The 15,469-nt window shown below is 26.1% G+C and overlaps 2 protein-coding genes across 7 annotated transcripts; one reads left to right on the top strand and one right to left on the bottom strand.

The window, feature by feature from the left end:
- The first annotated feature begins 88 nt into the window (after positions 1 to 88).
- On the top strand, positions 89 to 1,920 carry LOC145975388 (uncharacterized). Its single transcript, XM_083105857.1, has 5 exons — positions 89 to 595; positions 684 to 771; positions 957 to 1,101; positions 1,194 to 1,345; positions 1,546 to 1,920. The coding sequence occupies exons 1-4, from the start codon at positions 298 to 300 to the stop codon at positions 1,332 to 1,334; spliced, it is 672 nt and encodes a 223-aa protein (XP_082961983.1). The 5' UTR covers positions 89 to 297; the 3' UTR covers positions 1,335 to 1,345; positions 1,546 to 1,920.
- LOC145975384 (uncharacterized) lies at positions 1,347 to 15,357 on the bottom strand. Of its 6 annotated transcripts, none has more exons than XM_083105845.1 (42): positions 14,892 to 15,356; positions 14,607 to 14,789; positions 14,320 to 14,513; positions 14,221 to 14,236; positions 13,759 to 13,838; positions 13,229 to 13,406; positions 12,750 to 12,959; positions 12,411 to 12,551; positions 11,032 to 11,076; positions 10,693 to 10,815; positions 10,394 to 10,540; positions 10,242 to 10,292; positions 9,909 to 10,046; positions 9,729 to 9,824; positions 9,410 to 9,541; positions 9,217 to 9,327; positions 9,024 to 9,119; positions 8,791 to 8,931; positions 8,365 to 8,391; positions 8,179 to 8,262; positions 7,947 to 8,039; positions 7,707 to 7,865; positions 7,546 to 7,626; positions 7,388 to 7,459; positions 7,117 to 7,206; positions 6,883 to 7,029; positions 6,466 to 6,561; positions 6,095 to 6,157; positions 5,926 to 6,021; positions 5,323 to 5,406; positions 5,048 to 5,191; positions 4,650 to 4,697; positions 4,411 to 4,570; positions 4,088 to 4,305; positions 3,510 to 3,758; positions 3,336 to 3,416; positions 3,124 to 3,261; positions 2,846 to 3,034; positions 2,590 to 2,736; positions 2,146 to 2,393; positions 1,802 to 2,000; positions 1,347 to 1,735 (listed from the first exon to the last, which is right to left on the bottom strand). In XM_083105845.1, exons 1-42 carry the CDS (start codon positions 15,189 to 15,191, stop codon positions 1,532 to 1,534), a joined length of 5,499 nt encoding a protein of 1,832 aa, XP_082961971.1. In that variant the 5' UTR covers positions 15,192 to 15,356; the 3' UTR covers positions 1,347 to 1,531. The 6 variants fall into 6 exon arrangements, with proteins under 6 accessions (XP_082961971.1, XP_082961972.1, XP_082961973.1 ...); XM_083105846.1 differs by having other exon boundaries at positions 4,088 to 4,275; XM_083105847.1 differs by having other exon boundaries at positions 14,967 to 15,356.
- Between the last annotated feature and the right edge of the window lie 112 nt (positions 15,358 to 15,469).

Genomic DNA, 15,469 nt, shown 5'->3' with positions numbered 1-15,469 from the left:
TGAATTTACTTATATATTCATACATTAGATATACATAGGTATTACAAAAGACGATTTTTGGCGTGCTTTTGGTATAGCAACCAATGTGTACCAGAATGTCTTACACATTGATAAAACATATATACGTACGTATGTTTTATCGATGTGTAAGACACTGGTACACATTGGTTGTTATACCAGAAGGACGCCAAAAATCGCCTAAAAAATATTAACATACTTCTGTGTATTCAGTAGATATGTTATTAACATTATTTGTATAACCATTTGTATTACGACACATCAAAGTATAATGCAAAAATGGACGACTCGCATAATAACTCGTGTAATAACAAATCGAATGCAATAATAGATATAAAACGCAAGTTTCTATCTGAGTGCACCATACTAGATGATGAGAAAATTGTACTCAGGAAAGTACGTTCTGAACCCGAATTGGAAAATATTACAAATTATGACGATATATGTGGACCTTGGCAATTTCATAATGTACAATTGCATAATCAATACAGTTGCTTATCTTCCAAATTGATAACATCCAAAGATATAGCTTGCATGAGGAAACAAAAGGATAAAAAATTAATTTTACTATTTTTCGGTAAAAATGCGTATTTTGTTCAAAATTATTAGAATTGTCATGTTTTTTCAAATCCAATAATATGATAAATGTACATTATTGTTTTCAGAAGAAAAGATTCCGTGTAACATTCCATACAAGGATAAAAACAAGGAGATATTTATAAAACTTTTATGGCAAATTTTTCAATTTTTCAAGTATTAACATGCGCGAAATATTTCATGTGTTTATTAATATTCTGAATTAAAAAGATCATTTAATTACACAATCAAACTTTGTATTGTAATAAATGTAGTATTTAATTTGTCCACTCTTATGCAATTTACAATGATAGCTTTATGGTAATAGCTTACAGCTATAAAAAAATGATATTGCATTTTAGAAAGAAGCTATTCAACGATCAACAAATTTCTACAGTTATAGAATTAATACTTTTGACTCATAACTTTTATCTTGCAAACTATTGGAACACAACTGAAGAAACATTTAAATATTTTTTCGAACATCTTCTTTTATACACCGTAACAGTAATTATAATGAAACAGTTTAATTATAATATACATATATTAATTTATATTATACATAATATATATTCATTCAGTATTCTCAATGATTCTAGGATCCACCAAACTGCGTAGAAGTATTCACACCAAACCAAGCTGAAATAATACTTGAATTTTTTCATAAGATATATATGGAAAATATCGTGTTATTGCATCTCGTTTATATGATTCATTACTGTATCGTTGTGCAACAGTGATAAACATATTCGTACGTTATGAGAAACATCTATTTATTTTTTAAAAAAGGATACATTTGATTATATATATTATATATATGTAGAAAATTGTCACGCAAAAAATAGCACAAACATAAATTACATTACAAACACGTTCACACAATAGTCGACATCAAACTTTTCTTTTACAATATTTACGAAAAATCTCTCGCTCCTCTTCATTTGCTTGCAGAAGAAGACTGATAACCGTAATCACGGTTCTCTTCCAGTGAAGTATCGGATTCCGTTGCATGGCTAAAATTATCATTCCACTGATTACTTTTCTGCATCTCATTTATTAAATACTCCATTTTAGGAAACCACCATGAGTCACCACATGTCGATATACGTCGATTAGTTTTTATTGGTCCTATGAAATATTTCTAAAGACAACAAAGAAATAAACAATAAAAAAATTGATTTTTTTTGTTTTTTCAACAAGTACTAACCTTGTATAAATCTGTGTAATTTAAACTCGAAATTAAATCCGTTTCTACATTCTGACGAGTTTTAATCGATGGTGAGATATTATCGTTTTTTACATATGCTTTTTTAAGACCTCTACCAGTTAATTGTCCGTGCGTTCGTTTTAATTTCTGTGCCAATAAATTAATTCGTTTCAGCTTCTTGATTTTAATTAATAGAGCTCTATAAAAATAATCTTTATTTAAATAAATAGGTACATAATGCAGAAGAAAAAGAAGATATCTTTGATTTTGAAGATAAATGTAAAAAAGGATAAAAATACACATATCTGAAATTATTAAATACTGAAATTATTACATACACTTACTTTTTTTCAAATACAAGCTGCATTAAAAGTTGTTGCTTATTTTTCAGATTTTTTGCTAGAGTTTTATTATATTTTTTTTGTTGTTCCATGCAATCACGAATGCATGAAATTATATATTGAGACTCTTTACAGAGTTCTGATCTACTCATAGCTGCTTCAGTCAAATCAACCGACATACATGTTAGCGATTGATCCTTTAAATGACATTCCTTTTTCAATTCAAACAACGATTTGCGCATGTCCTTTAACTAAAATGAAAATTATAGTTTAATATTAAATTAAAAATACGATAAATTACAATTAAAATTGAAAAAATGATACATTTAATGATACATTTTTTTTATTATAATTATGGATGTCAATATAATTATATATGAAAAATATTTACAAACTATGTATATAATATCTTTTGTTTAAAAGCATTAACAGGAAAGAGTATTGTACCTCAGTTATGTACGTGGAATTATTTTGCTCAAGTGAAATCTTCTGTTGGCCAAGCTGATAATTTTCGTTCATGTATTCTTGCAACTGTAAAATCAAGTCGCGATTCACACTCTCGGTCTTCATTAATTCATCCTTTTCCATCTCAAGCTAAAAGAATAAAAAATTTGTTGAGTTCAAAAAATTTACTCTTATTTTATTCATATTTGTGTAAAATAAAATTACTGTAGGTAAAAAAAGAAAAAATATCTATATATACATCTTGTCGTATGATATCCAAATGATCGGTGTAACTTTTGCATTTATCTTGCGCTTGACAAAGTTCGATGTTTTTTGACGCAAGTTTTCTTTTAGTTTCTTCCAATTCTTCGTTCAATTTGTCTACTAAATCACGCAGACCGATCGCTTCATTTTCTATTTTTTCGATTTTAGAACAATAATCTTTTTCCTAAAATAAAATGTAACAATTTTAATAATTAATTTATACAATTTTTATATATAATGTAGAGATGTTATCTATTCATAACAGTATATTACCATAATTATTAATGATTTTTGCAAATCTGCTTCATGTTTTGTTGCTAACATTAATTGTTTTTGAGCTGCATTGAAATCTTCAATCATTCTCTGATAATCACTTTCTGTTTGATGCAATTTTATACGTGTCTCTTTGAGCTAAAAAAGTTTGAAAAAAATAATCACATAAAAGATTTAACCTTTTTGATAAATTAGCAAGATGCTATTTATACCCTTTTTTTCAACTGAAAGATATCATCTTGAGCTCGAGTTTCAGTAATATTATTTTGCTTTTTTAATATAGAATTCTCATTCTGAAAAGAAGAGGCGATTAATAGATCAATAGATGCAAATTATTTTATATTTTATCATACATTAAATATTGAAATGCAATTATCTATATGTACTTTAAGTAACTCATAATCGGCTTGCAATTTAACCATGTTATCCGATTTCTCTTGGAGTAAAACTCTCAAAGAATATATTCGATCACATAGAATATTCAGCATCTCGTGCTCCGATACATTTAATTCAGATAAATCTTCCTCCATCTGCTGATTCTTCGTGAATAATTTTTTCCGAAGTATTCCAAGTTCATCAGATTGATTCTTAATGATCTCTTCATTACTATTAATTCGATCATTTAAGATTTCAATCTACAAATTTTTTAGTAGTATTAATCAGTTTTTTTGAAAAAAAAATATATGGTTACAAATTATATATGATTACAGATTTTAATATTTTAGGTAAAAAAAAATAATGAAATACTTTTCCTCGCGAATTTCACATTGAAATCTATTAAGTCTTATTACTTCTACTTATGCATTTTAATCGTGCAATTTTATTTAACTATAAAATTTAAATTGCTATTGCGATTTTTCATTTTCATATTTTTGATACCACTACTGTTATGCAGTTCAACATTTTAAGAAATGATATAAAATAATTAAGAACGCGTAAAAATCGAAAACTTAAACATAATCACCTCTTTCTCTCCACCTTCCAGTTTTGATAAAAGTTCCTGATATTCACTTTCTTTTTGTTTAGCATGTTCGAGTTGTTTCGTCAAATCATCAATTTTTGATATGTGACACTGAAGATCAATCTTAAATCGCTGATTTTCGCATTTTAAATTGCATTCTCTATCTTTCAACTTTTGTAATTCAGTTAGTTCTATTGGAACAATATTCTCTACATCTTTATCTAAGATATTAACATATTTATTTTTGTAAATTTTTTTTCTTATTTAGATTTTTATTTTATTCAAATCTTTATTTTACTTAGATTTTATTTTACATAAGAAATTACCTGACTGTTCTTCCAGGTGCAGTAGCCTTCTATACACAACATTATCTGAGGAATATTCCAAATCTTGAGTATCGCAACTTTTGTCTTTAAAAGACATTGTACACGATTTGCTCATGCATTTGCTTTCAGAATAATTCTTCATTTGCATAAAATTATCCATCTATGACAAAATATATTTCGAAATAAACATAGACAAAAATTTTATTATAAGACAGAAGTATATGTTTCTAATAATGTACCTTCCATTTCAATTCCTGAAGATCCTTCACATGATCATGTATCTGTTCCTGAAAAAATTCAAATGATATTTCATTTCTGTAAAAAATTAATTTTAAATCTCTGAATCATTTCACATATCAAATAATGCATAATAAACTTAAATATATATATATATATATATATATATATATATATATATATATATATATATATATAGATAGATAGATAGATAGATAGATATTATAAATTTTTTCTCTTAGTTTTTTATTACATGTTATTATATTCAATAATAATGCAAGATAAAACACTTATTTAATGTATGCATTTCTTTATTGAAAATGTACAAAACTTTTTCATTATTTCAATTATTATTAATGTAGATTATTGAAAACTAAAGTCTTCATGTTATGTACTATACCTGTACTACACTTAGGATTGAGGAATACATTGTATGCAGAGTACTAATGATTAGACACTTATCATACTTCAGATAACGAATTCTCTTGTGCAGACTATCAATAGCATCTCGTTGTAAATCCAATAATAAGTCCTGATTAGTTGTCTTTACAAGTATATATATATGAAAAATAATTAGATTAAAAATACTTACTAGTATGTTAAATTGATCAATAGTTGATATATTAATAAAAGAGAAATTTTTAATTGATACAAATATAATAGTATATTTTTTACCTCTGTAAAACATTCGTTATATTGATGTTGTGTTTCATCAATGCACATTGTTAATTCACGAATAGTTTCATTTTTTTTGCAAAGCTGTAAAAGATACAATATATTTTTTCTTTCATACAATTTTTATTTAGTTCTAAAAACAGCAGACACTCACGTATGTAGGTTCGTGTTATTTGTTAATTTTATACAGCATAATAGCTCTACAACTGAATCATCCAGAACACTTGTTAATTTCTTGTATATATGGTACAATTTCTCGTCACTTGGTAAATAAAACATTTAAGTGTGACCAGCATATCACAAAGCTTCAAACATCTTGATTAAACAAGCTATATGTCATGCATGACACTCATTATATTTCATTACATTCGCATTGTTACGATATAAAAACATTAAAGGCAAAAAGAGAAACATAATAATCCATCATCTTCAAGAGTCATATTTTTAATAATCATTGCAGCATTATTTACAATTATAACAAATACATTTTAGCGCAAAAGCTAAATAACAATTTAAACTATTCATAATTTTACACGTTTAAACATCATGCACGTTTCTATGATTAAAAGCCGAAGACGATATTGCAGGTCTCAGCTCACTCACATCGCTCATTGCTTTATGACCCATTTGATCCAAGTTTCTCTTGGCTTCAACAACAGCATTTTGTAAATGTCCGATAGTTTGAATCTGGAGTTCATTCTACAAAATATAGCATAATGTTGGAACGCAAATCTTATTGGTGCTAAATGAAAAATGACAAAAAAAAGCAAACCTGCTTCACTAATTCGTTCTTCTCTTTTTCATATTGCGCGATAGTAAGATTTTGCTTATCAATCTGTAAAAAAATTTATTTTATATAATATTATAATATTTTGTCAATACATACCTTCTAAAACTTCATTCTTGACAAATAGATTGTTTTTGTAACATATATTAACATGTATTGTCTATGAATGCACAGTATATAAAAATCAAACAGAAGCGTAACAATTATATTATAAATAATAACTTAAAATTTTTAATTAAAAAAGCGATATTACATAATCTTTCATAAAAAAAATTATCATATAATATAAAATTTCTAATCAAATTAGAGTCTGTAATATCAAATTAAAATCTATACTATTAACTACTTCAATTTACCTTTTCTTGCAGCTTCTGATGCAGATCTTTTACTTCTGTTTGACTCATTGTTAAGGAGTCTCGTTGTATTCTTATGACTTCTTCCATATTTTGTAGCTAAAATAATTTTAGTAATTAAATTTACACTTAATTATGAATAATATTCTGATAAATATATATTTTTACCACATAAAAATTTGATATAAAAGTTGAAATAAAAATTTATATCATTATATTTATATATCGTATATTCGAATTTGAAAAAATAAAATATTCAATTTTACATATTTAATTATAAAAAGGATTATATTTAAAAATAATATTTATATTTATATAATAAATATATTGCATATTGTTTAAATATATTATATTATTCAATTTACGTATTATTTTTTAGAAAAAACTAAATTTTGTAAGAAACATATATACATAACTAACCAATTTCTCTTTGGAATATACAGCACTTTTAAGTTTGCTTAACTCATGAAAACAAACGTCCAATTTCTCTTTACATTTTCCTATTGAGTCTGTCAATGTCACAACAGATTTTGCCGAAACAGAAGAGAAAGATGATTCTTCACATATCTGTAAGTAGATTTTTATAATAGCTTTTTTAGTATACTATGTATTTAAGCTTGACGTAATCTGTAAAGTAAAAAAAAAGATACAAACCGATTTTTTAAATTCACTTTCAAGATCTTGAATTGCCAGTTTTGCAGATTGCACAGCATCTTGCACGGTTTTGAACAAATCAGACATATTCTATAATAAAAAAATAAAATATTATAATTAAAATAATATTATCTTATTAAGAAATATTACAAATAATATTTTTATATTACAGCATAAAATTTATATTCTACATATTTAATACATAATATCTGTGAATTACGAATTAAATAATATTTATTAAATATGTATTAATAATAGTTATGATAATTACTTCGTGCTTAGATGGATAGTCATAGCGTAAGAGTGTTGCTTCTGTGCCATATGCTTTATATGCTTCTATATGCTTTATAATAAAATTAAATTTTTATAAAAGAGATGAAAATATATTAAAAATATGTATTTGCATATATAATTACAGAATTTACTTACAAAAGCATTTGAGATTTCTGTAGATTTCTTAATATTTAAATTTTTTCGAAGATCGTTTTCTATTTCTTTTTGCATTTTGATCTGAAAATCGATTACAATATTAGATGATTCACATTAATGTAATTGTAATGTTTAAAAAGTTTACAATTTTTAATACTTACAATATTTTCTAATTCTATTATTTTCTTTTTCAGTTCCATACTATCTTTGCTGTGACACTGTCTATAATTTTCTGCCTTTGTTCGTATAGTAATTAATTCTTTCTCCATTGATTGAATACCATTCTTTAAAAAACTATTTGTTTCTTGTTTACATTTTACCTATCACAGAAAGAAAATAATGTTAGATAGTCCAAAGTAAAAATATAATTCTTTCTAGTTAATTAAATAAATTACAGTTACCTCATGCTGCAATACTCTGATTTGATCTTCTAGATCAGTTATATGATTTTTCCACTTATTTAGTTTTTCATCATATTTTATCTGACATGTTTGCTGTAACATATAGCATATAAAATATTAATTAAATTGTCTAAAAAAATTTGTATACATATGTATGTACATGCATTACAATGAAACAATTTATTGTATTATATATAAAAAAACGGATTAAAGAATCTATATACTTGTGTACCTGAATCATGCTGAGTTTCAGATCATCATATTCCTTTCTTAATTTATGTAAATCTTCTTTTGTTTTTATTATATCATTTATTTCCTGTAAAACAATATATTTATACATTGTGTTTTGTGTATGCAATTATGAATTAGAAAACAAAAATTATATATTTATTTACAGTAAATACATTTGCTTTAATACCTGATTATCAAAGTGAGGAAATTGTTCCTGAAAACACAATATTTTCAAACTTATATTACTTATATATATTTTAATACTCAATCAATACAAATATTATTGTTTTTATCATATGAAAAAATATTTTCTCTTGACAAAGATTTTAGTTTGAAATAGAAAACAAAAGAAATGAGAGGAAAAGTAGAGAGAGGGAAGAGAGGGAAAAAAGACAGAGTATATGCAAAAAAAAAAGAAATAATTTATTTGCTATATAGAAAAGATCTAATTTGTAATCTTGAGATATAAAAACATTTAATTTAAGAGAAAAATTGAAAATTTAAAAAGAAAAAACTATTTAAAAAAAAAGATATAAAATGAAGAAAAAAAAACGAACCTTTTGCTCAACTCTAATATATAAATGTTAGTAAATGTATTTAATATATAAATAACCTTTTCTTCCTGTTTTGTGGAAAGAAAAGTTTCCAATACATCTTGCATTCTTGTATGTGCATAATCGACCTCTTCTTCCAGTTTAGCCAATCTGCCTTCTCTTTCACAGAATGTCGTTTTTGCAATTTCATTGTTTAAGAGCTATATAAATGATTAAAAGAATATAACAGATAACATGTCTCTCTCTCATCATCAATTTCTTTTCTTTACAACATTCTTCTTAAGATACTCACCACTTCACCGGTTTTCTTCTGTAAGTCCTTTAAAGAGCAATCTATAGTACATAATTGACTTCTTAATCCCTTTACTATCGATGTCATGCAACCACCCTGAAAGACGATATTTATGTAATAAAAATGTTTTTAATAGTTAAATCGAAATTGATAATAATTATTGTTTTTTTCTTGAATTTCTTCTTAAATCAACCTGAGTTTGAAATAATTGCAAATTAGTCAGTATCTGCTCAACCTCTTCCATCACAACAGTCAATAAATCATTACTAATACATGCTCCTGTGTATCCAGATTCATGATATTCCTAAAATTTACATTAAACTTTATATAATAAAATAAAATTCATAAATTTAACGAAGTGATTATTTAATACAAATGTTCCGAACCTGTATATTCGTCTGCATACTATTAATACAACGGGATAACTCTGATTGAACCTGATTAATCTCATTTTTTATATCTTTCAGTTTAAGCTTGCCATTCACAATTCTTTCATTATGCCTTAATCTCTCTTCCTCCTGATTAGAAAAATGCATTTTTCGATTACAGAGATAACACAATTTATATAATGAAACCTTAAGATCAAAATTAATATTCTAATTTAATATTTCAAAAATAATTACTATATCTTAAGGACATATCTATTATGTATGAGCTTGCGTATTTTGATAAACTGATATACATTTATATATATATTCACATTACTTGTAATTCCAATCTATTAACAGCTTCTATTAATCCTTCTCGCGTTCTTGCTAAATAAGTTTGTGTACTAGTAACCATTTTGCTCAATTCTTCATACTGAAAATATATTAAATTAATGTCGATTGTTAAGTCATTGTATATTAGTGTGTTTTTATTGATTTTTTATTAACATAAACGTACGTTCTGGTGTCGTGAATTAAATGTGGAAATAACAGTGTTTATCTCTTCGCGAATATCTTCTGTTGCTGCCTGAGCTTCTACAGTACATACTCTGAATTCTTCCATCAACTTGAATTGTCGTGCATTATTTATATTTGACTGGAAAATATATCAATTTATTTATATCAATTAATATATACATATATATATATTAATTGATTAATATATACATATATATATTAATTGATTTATATATACATATATATATTAATTGATTTATATATATATATATATATATATATATATATATATAATAAAAATAAATAAAATAAATACTGAAACATATAATCTTACTTTAATATTCTTAGGATCGCTGCACATACAATGATTTTCTTCTTTCTTTATCTAGAAAGACAAGTATAATGTGATCAAAAGCAATATGATTATTTTCCTTAAATAATCAATGAATAAAATAAATTTCTATGTTGTGCATCTGATATACATACTATACAATCAAAAAGAGTAATCTCCTTTTCTCTTTCTGAGTACATTCTGCTAATAATTTCAATACAGTTGACCAATTTATCCGACATGCCACTTGCAAAAAGTTTGTTTTTATTTATACAATTGTTAGCTATAATGCAATCACTCATCTAAAAAAATATATTTTTTGAAAGAGAGTGAAAGAACTATAAATATATGCTCTTTAAATAAATTAATTCGAAAAAAAAAAGAAAAAACCGTTGATATTTTGTTGCAATGTTTATTTTGTAATATTTAAGAAAATAATATCTTATTCTTTTACCTCGTTATCTTCGACAGTTAATTTTTCTACAAATTTCCCCAATTCAAGTTTTAAATCCGACAAAATTTCACATTCTTTTTGCACATGCGCTTTTGTATTATTCAGAAATGATATAAATTCATCCTGCAAACAAGGTGAACGATAATATAACGATAAATATATAAATTTTTATTTATACACAAATAAGAGTATTTTTTTTAAATATGCATGCAAAAATATAATAGAACATTATGTAGACGAACTTTCTTAGAATGCGAGATATCTATCGAAGGACATTTTTGAAAATAATATTACTTCAAAATTATGTAATATATGACGATTACATTTGATTTGACTCACCTCTGGAAAATTATTTGTATCAATGCGAACTTTCCGAGATGTATCCTGAAATTACATAAAAAAATATGAATATATGTTGATAAAACATTCGGGAGAGAGGGGAGGATAAATAATATATATATTATATTATTTACTATAATCTCTCGCAAAAAGAGTTAAAAAACATAGCATTTACTTAAGTTATTAAATTTGTATAAGTGATTGTATACATATGATTTGTAAAGTAGAAAATATATATAAAATATTTGTTATTATTAATTAAAATATGTTAATTTTTAAGAGTAATTGCTTTGTCTCTTGGCTTTTATTTTGTTAAGTATATTTTAATATTAAATATGTGTCTGTAAATGTAACAATATATAAAAATGACCATTTTAAAATTATTAATTTTATAAGTGAGGCAATCATGTTGATATATAATTTTTTGTTTTTCACAGATGACATTCTAAAGAATATAGAAATTTACTAGACTATTTTGAAAAACTTAATAACTAAACTAATAATATATATACTTAACTATAATAATATATATAATTGAACAAATAATAAATGCATATGAATTTATGCAGACGAATATACATATTTATTATCAATGATCTAAATATCTAATTTACTGACTTAAGAAAATTTATCTTATTTTATTATATATCATATAATACTTATTATACAATAGAGAGATCCTAGAGAAAGAATAATCATATGATCATCATATATGAATCAATATAAATGTTTGAATTTATTTTCTTTTATATGTTCCTTAGCTCAATTCTAGAAACTCTCATCAGAATGCCACTGAAGGATTTAAATTTTAAGAAAAATATGAAAGTTATTAAATCATGTATTAAAATGCCTTAGTTCAGCAGTTTAAATCCAATTCAGTTTGCTATGAGATATCAGTCTTATCTTGAAGATGTGATGTGGTCGAACAAACATAAGTATTCGTCGTGACTCTATCTTGTAAACTGCTATCTTTGCAAGGAGGTGATAATTTTCTAGCAGTCTGTAAGATTTTCCTATCGATGTTCTTCAAATGTTTGTATCGAGTTTGAATATTTATATGATCTCGAGAATGACTTTGGAGACTAAGCAATTTATTTTGTAACTTTGCATTGATTATTGATACGTTTTGTCTTCCGTAATTTAACAGGCTTTTAGAATCATCATGCAGAAATGATATATTGTTCTTTCGCTGTGTGGATATATGAAGGAGATTTGACACTGAAAATTGCTCGGAGGATTCATGGGAAGGTTTAATTTTAGTGATGGCAGCAACACGATCGCGAGAATTACAGACGCGAGTAGAAGTGGAGAGGCCCTTCTACAAATGTATAAAAAAAATTATGAGATTACATTTAAAACTTTATGGATTTATATTGTACCTCTAAAGTTGCTTCTTTCAATTCCTTACGCATCTCTTTAATTAAATCATCCTTCAAAAGATTTCCTATATTTGCATGGTAATTTTGTTTCTGCAATGCAGTGATCTCCGCCGTTAATGTATCCTGTGTTTTCATAGCTTCCTGAAATCAATAAGAGAGAATGCATACTATAATAAAGTACTATAAATACGATGATAAAAAATTAAAAATAATATTTTCTATAGATAATGTTAGAAATTAAAAAAAACATATTTCTAAAATATCGTTAGAAATAATGAAAAAACATAATATATTAATAATATAAATTATAAAATAGATATTTTAATATGATAAACCAACTTTTTCGAGGCGAGCCACTTTGTCCTCCAATTGCTGTATTTTTTTAGATTTTTCTTCCAATTGTACTTGTAGATTAGTTGTATCCATATTGTTTTCATAAGTGTACACCATAAGCTTGGATTCAACATCTTGGAGTTGTCTACGTAAATTTCTGTTTTCCAAATCTTTTACATCTAATACACTTTCCAAAATGTCAGGTGTTAAGATAATCTGAACAGCAATATAAATTTAAAATAAGAGTCTCTTGTCTCATTGGGAAACATGAATAACGTTATCTTGCTTGCAAAATATAAAATTCAGGATACATTAGATAAATAGAACCGATTATTGTAATAAAATAGTTTTTTCTTTTACATAATTTGTACTATTACAACATGATTGCCTCGATATTACTCTATAAAAATCAATACTTAAAAAATCAAAAAAGATATTAAAATCAGTTTCTATTTGTATATAAAAATTATAAAAGACACACTTACATCGCAATTTTGATCATTTATCATTGGATGAATAATAACTTCATTTGTTTGTTTAGCATGTTCCTTGAGTTTCTCGCAAAAGCACTGAAGTCTAGAAACGTACTTATTTATAGTCTCATCTTTCATTGATAATTCTGTCATGAGATCTGCTACTTTTCCTTCCAGTTCCAATTGAGATCTGAAAAAATGTACACTCTTTTATATCTGTGCAAGAATATCTATAATATAAAAAAAAGCTTAAGAGAGAAAGCAAGAATAAAGCTACATCTGTATCTTATATAATTAAGAATTAAAAAATGTATTATTGCCTCTGAATACATGTCGAAAAAAATACATTAGAAAAAAGAATATTTATACAAAAACAAAATGAAAGAAAATTAGTATTTGTATTACTAGAAACTTAAAAACTGATTTAAAGAAAAGTAGATTTTAAACAAGATAATAATATTTCCAAACAAGATAATAATAATTCCTAATTATAAACACATATTTTTTAATGTATATATTAAAAATTTTGCACAATATCTTACCTAATCAATTTTTTCTCATTTTCCTGAAGTTGTTCTACTTGCAAATTCAAGGATTTGATATGTTCAATGTCTGTTTCTTCCTAATTTAAAAATATTTTATTAAATATCATATCAAAAAAGAAATCATATATTTAGGGACATTATATTAGAATATTATATAATATTATGTAGATTACATACTATTTGTAAGTACAAAAAAGAAATTTCTTAAAAATATAATACTCTATTAATGAGATAATTGACAATTTATTGAATACAAATATGTGTATATATGTGTATATGAGATAGTTAAATTTTATGTAAAGGGTGTAGGGAGTGAAAAAACAGTTTTCAGCATGAAAAATATATAGTACAAGTATTGCATCATATGTTCTTACACAAATAATTTGATTTTTGAAGTTTACTATGCTCTATATCTAAAATAAGTCTGAGCTTTTTGGCTGCATTTACACACATATTTACCTGACTGCAGATACAGCTGTAAAGATAAAACAATTCGCGTTACTAAGAGATAAAATAATCATTATACAAATGCATTAATTAAAAACAGTAGTAACTTACTCCGAAACTGGAATATCCTCAGGTTGAATCTCAAAGAATGTAATACCATCAAGATTCCAAATATTTTGCTGACGTGCGCGACGAATCACTTCTAATAATCCTCTAATGTCACTTTGCAGATAATCTATTTTCTGTTGCAGATATTCCTCATCCTTCTCTAATTGACTGACACGATTTGAAAGTGTATTTAAAGCCTAATACAGAGAAATATATGATTACATATATTTTTTAATTGTTAAAAAGCTATTAATAATCTAATAGAATTGAATGATCTCTTTCTCTTTTACCTTTTCAGAATGACTCGATCTTGTCAAATTATCTACAACTATTTGCGATGATTGTTTTAATTTCTCCTCTAGTAACTTAACTCTATTACACGCGGCCTGTTCCAAATCTTCAACTGTATGCACTAACATAGTATTTTGCTCTCCTAGATCCTTAATCCAATCGCTCATTATCTGCAGCTTCATCTACAAAGTAATGTGTAATGTTTCGATTACACTTGACATTGAATGTAAGCAAGAGTTGATATTGTTAAGCTGCAGCTGTTTGGAGCACTTGAAATATCGTACAAAAGATGCGAAGAAAGAATCGAACAAAGCGGCATGCATGAAACGAATTCCATTGCGATAAGAAACGCTGCTTACGGAGACCCGATCAGATTCGCCGCCGGATTCCCGATCGATCTTCTCGATGCGACTCTCGTACAATTTGCGAAATTCATCGAGAATACGCAGACCCTCGGTTTCGCCGCACGGTTCACCGGTGCTCTCGTCGGTCGCTTGGCAGCTTTGATCGCAGCTTTTAACTAACGGGATCGTCATGTCGTCTACATCCGCGGAACTCGACAAACAGGCACTGACCGAGTGCATCGCTTTGCAAGTATAATCGATGACGTGCAATTGTAATGTGATAGATGCTGACAGATTTTTTTAAAGGTCTCCCTACACCCTTATTTTGACCAAGGAGCACTTTAAATAAACGTCAACACGCCATGTATCTCGCCATTTTAGCGACTGTTGTGACGTCACTGGACCAATAAGGCCATAAATAAAATAAATCACAGATGGTTCAGCGAACTAGATTTCGTTTGGGCTTAAAATATTTCTTTCTAGATGGCATTTTTTGTTCGAAGATCTAGTTACATTAG

The sequence above is a fragment of the Camponotus vicinus genome, unplaced genomic scaffold (assembly GCF_025532165.1).
Source record: "Camponotus vicinus isolate PSW18456_S1 unplaced genomic scaffold, iyCamVici1.0 SCAF_8, whole genome shotgun sequence".
In the NCBI taxonomy this organism is placed as follows: Eukaryota; Metazoa; Arthropoda; class Insecta; order Hymenoptera; family Formicidae; genus Camponotus; species Camponotus vicinus.
The sequence above is the reverse complement of the archived record's forward strand: the minus strand, read 5'-3'. Positions and strand labels throughout refer to the sequence as shown.

Bases quoted from the DNA above. Each gene is read 5' to 3' on its own strand.
- LOC145975388 (XM_083105857.1), top strand. From the start codon at position 298: ATGGACGACTCGCATAATAACTCGTGTAATAACAAATCGAATGCAATA. The intron at 772-956 runs GTATTAACATGC...ATTGCATTTTAG, and splicing joins CAAATTTTTCAATTTTTCAA to AAAGAAGCTATTCAACGATC. The intron at 1,102-1,193 runs GTAATTATAATG...CAATGATTCTAG, and splicing joins TTCTTTTATACACCGTAACA to GATCCACCAAACTGCGTAGA.
- LOC145975384 (XM_083105845.1), bottom strand. From the start codon at position 15,191: ATGCACTCGGTCAGTGCCTGTTTGTCGAGTTCCGCGGATGTAGACGAC. The intron at 7,207-7,387 runs GTAATTATCATA...TTTTTATTATAG, and splicing joins ACTATCCATCTAAGCACGAA to AATATGTCTGATTTGTTCAA. The intron at 6,562-6,882 runs GTTAGTTATGTA...AAATTATTTTAG, and splicing joins TATATTCCAAAGAGAAATTG to CTACAAAATATGGAAGAAGT.